This window comes from Penaeus monodon, chromosome 16 (assembly GCF_015228065.2).
Source record: "Penaeus monodon isolate SGIC_2016 chromosome 16, NSTDA_Pmon_1, whole genome shotgun sequence".
Lineage (NCBI taxonomy): Eukaryota > Metazoa > Arthropoda > Malacostraca > Decapoda > Penaeidae > Penaeus > Penaeus monodon.
Genome location: NC_051401.1, coordinates 6,341,699 through 6,344,198, shown reverse-complemented (window position 1 = coordinate 6,344,198; position 2,500 = coordinate 6,341,699). Strand labels below are relative to the sequence as shown.

At 30.0% G+C, this 2,500-nt stretch overlaps 1 protein-coding gene across 6 annotated transcripts in view; it reads right to left on the bottom strand.

The window, feature by feature from the left end:
* The window catches only part of LOC119582472, an 18,564-nt gene that overhangs the window by 3,542 nt on the left and 12,522 nt on the right, over positions 1-2,500 (bottom strand). For all 6 annotated transcript variants that reach the window (XM_037930734.1, XM_037930729.1, XM_037930731.1 and 3 more), the window contains exon 7: positions 72-178. In XM_037930734.1, coding sequence (XP_037786662.1) covers positions 72-178 — 107 coding nt within the window. The remainder of the gene's footprint in view (positions 1-71; positions 179-2,500) is intronic.

The following is a 2,500-nucleotide window of genomic DNA, read 5'->3' as shown; positions in this document are numbered from 1 at the left end:
TTCTAACGTAAAAACAAAAACCTTTGCCTTGTGACCTCGTGACGTCATCACCCGACCTTGCACGACCTTACCTCCCAGAATCACCGGCCCATGGCGTGGGTGGTCGTGAACAACGTGGAAAGTTCGGTTCGACGCCAGCCACTCCTTTACGGCCGCGACCTCTCGATCCAGGACCCAGCTGTGAGATCGAAAGCGTTGGCATTAAGGTCAAAAGGATGGGTCTTAAGGTCAGGGAATTAAGGGGAAAAAAGATGGGTATTAAAGTAAAAAAAGATGGGTATTAAGGTCAAAAGGATGGGTCTTAAGGTCAGGGAATTAAGGGAAAAAAGATGGGTTTTAAAGTAAAAAAAGATGGGTATTAAGGTCAAAAGGATGGGTCTTAAGGTCAGGGAATTAAGGGAAAAAAGCTGGGTATTAAGTAAAAGAGGGATTAAGGTCAAAAGGATGGGTATCATGGTCAAAACGACGAATATTAAGGTCGAAAGGATAGGTATGAAGGTAAAGAAGACGGGTATCAAGATCGAAAGGTCATAGGGAAGAGTATTACGATCAAAAGCATAGTTATCAAGGTCAGGCAATTAAGGTAGAAAACATGAGTATTAAGGTCACAAATATGGGTATTAAGGTCAAAGGGATGGGTAAAAAGATGAAAATGAGGGTACCTTTATCATAAGCATGGGAAATCAAGTCCAAAGGAAGTCGAGATGATAGGAATTAAAGCTAATGCCTATTAATTATTGATTTATCAAGGTCATAAAGACGGGTATTATGGTCGAAGGATGTGTATTAAGCTCATAAGCACGTGTCAAAAGAATGGATATTAAGGTAAAAGAGATGGGTTATAAAGGTCAGAATTAAGTGTATCAAAAAACATGGGTATTCAGGTAAAAATCTGGGTATTAAGTCAAATCATAGGATATTATAGGTCATATATAGTTCACATATTAATGTAAAAGGATGAGTATAAGGTCATAATATGATAAGGTCAAAGGGATGGATAAATAAGTAAATGATAGTTATCATATACATGGATATATAGGTCAAAAGGATGGACTTTAGGTAATAAGGATATGAAAAAAATTTATATTATATATATAACTATATCATATTATATATAAATTATAAATGTACATATGTATTATATATAATATAATAATATAATAATTATATGATATATATATAAATATTATATATATATAGTATTATACACATACACATAAATACACATATCACTGCATGTATGTGTATAATGTATTATATGTAATCATTTATATTCATTGAAATGATGATATAATAGCCTTAATACTTTTTATATATATATATTATAATATATTATATGAAATGATATGAATAATTATATAGCTTATATATATCATTATATTAATTACATACTATTATATATATATATATATATATATATATATATATATATATAATATATATATATATATATATATATATATATATATATATATATTGTATCATTAGTTTGTACAAACTAATAATATTCTATTCTTTTCTGTTATTTTATCACGCATCTCCAAGTTCTGTTGTTTTTTTGTGTGTGTGTTCTGAGCATGATGGGAAATTTTGGCAGCGCATGGGATTCTTAAATTGTAAACATAGATTCAGATGGTTTATTTTGAAAATGTATTATATTTTGCCATCCTATCTTTCTTATCTTTTTTGATGTTGGAATTGTTGATAAGTATCTAGAGTAGCAGATTGCAGATTGTTAAAGGAGATCATCTATTTTAAGTGGAGAAACAAGATAATACTTCACGCTCACCAGATGAGGCGATGTTGGAAGTTTAATTTTACTTTGTAATTTGAGTTAATATTTTGACACATTCTATTTCCTGGAAAATCATATGATTAATATTATTTACTAAATTGATATTGTATGAGGATGTATAATTGATATCAAGATTTAATATCGATATGTTATATATGTAATTTAGTTTTCATCAAAGTTTGCATAAATTTGCACATATATTTGAATATTTCAATATCTATTTCATTTTAAAGTGCTTTGGTATGTATTTTGTTTATCGTGATGCAATTTATAAGATTTTGGATAAACATTTATTTATGTCAAATATTATTTCAGGTCGAAATAAATAATTATGACAAGCCAAGTGTTTTTCTGGTGACCCGTGAAACATATATATATATATATATATATATATATATATATATATATATATATATATATATATATATATGTGGTGTGTGTGTGTGTGTGTGTGTGTGTGTGTGTGTGTGTGTGTGTGTGTGTGTGTGTGTGTGTGTGTGTGTGTGTGTGCGTGTGTGTGTGTTTGTTTGTTTGCTATATATAGATACACACACACACACACACACAACACACACACACACACACACACACACACACACACACACCACACACACACACGCACACACACACAACACACACACACACACACACACACACACACATATATATATATATATATAATATATATATATATATATATATATA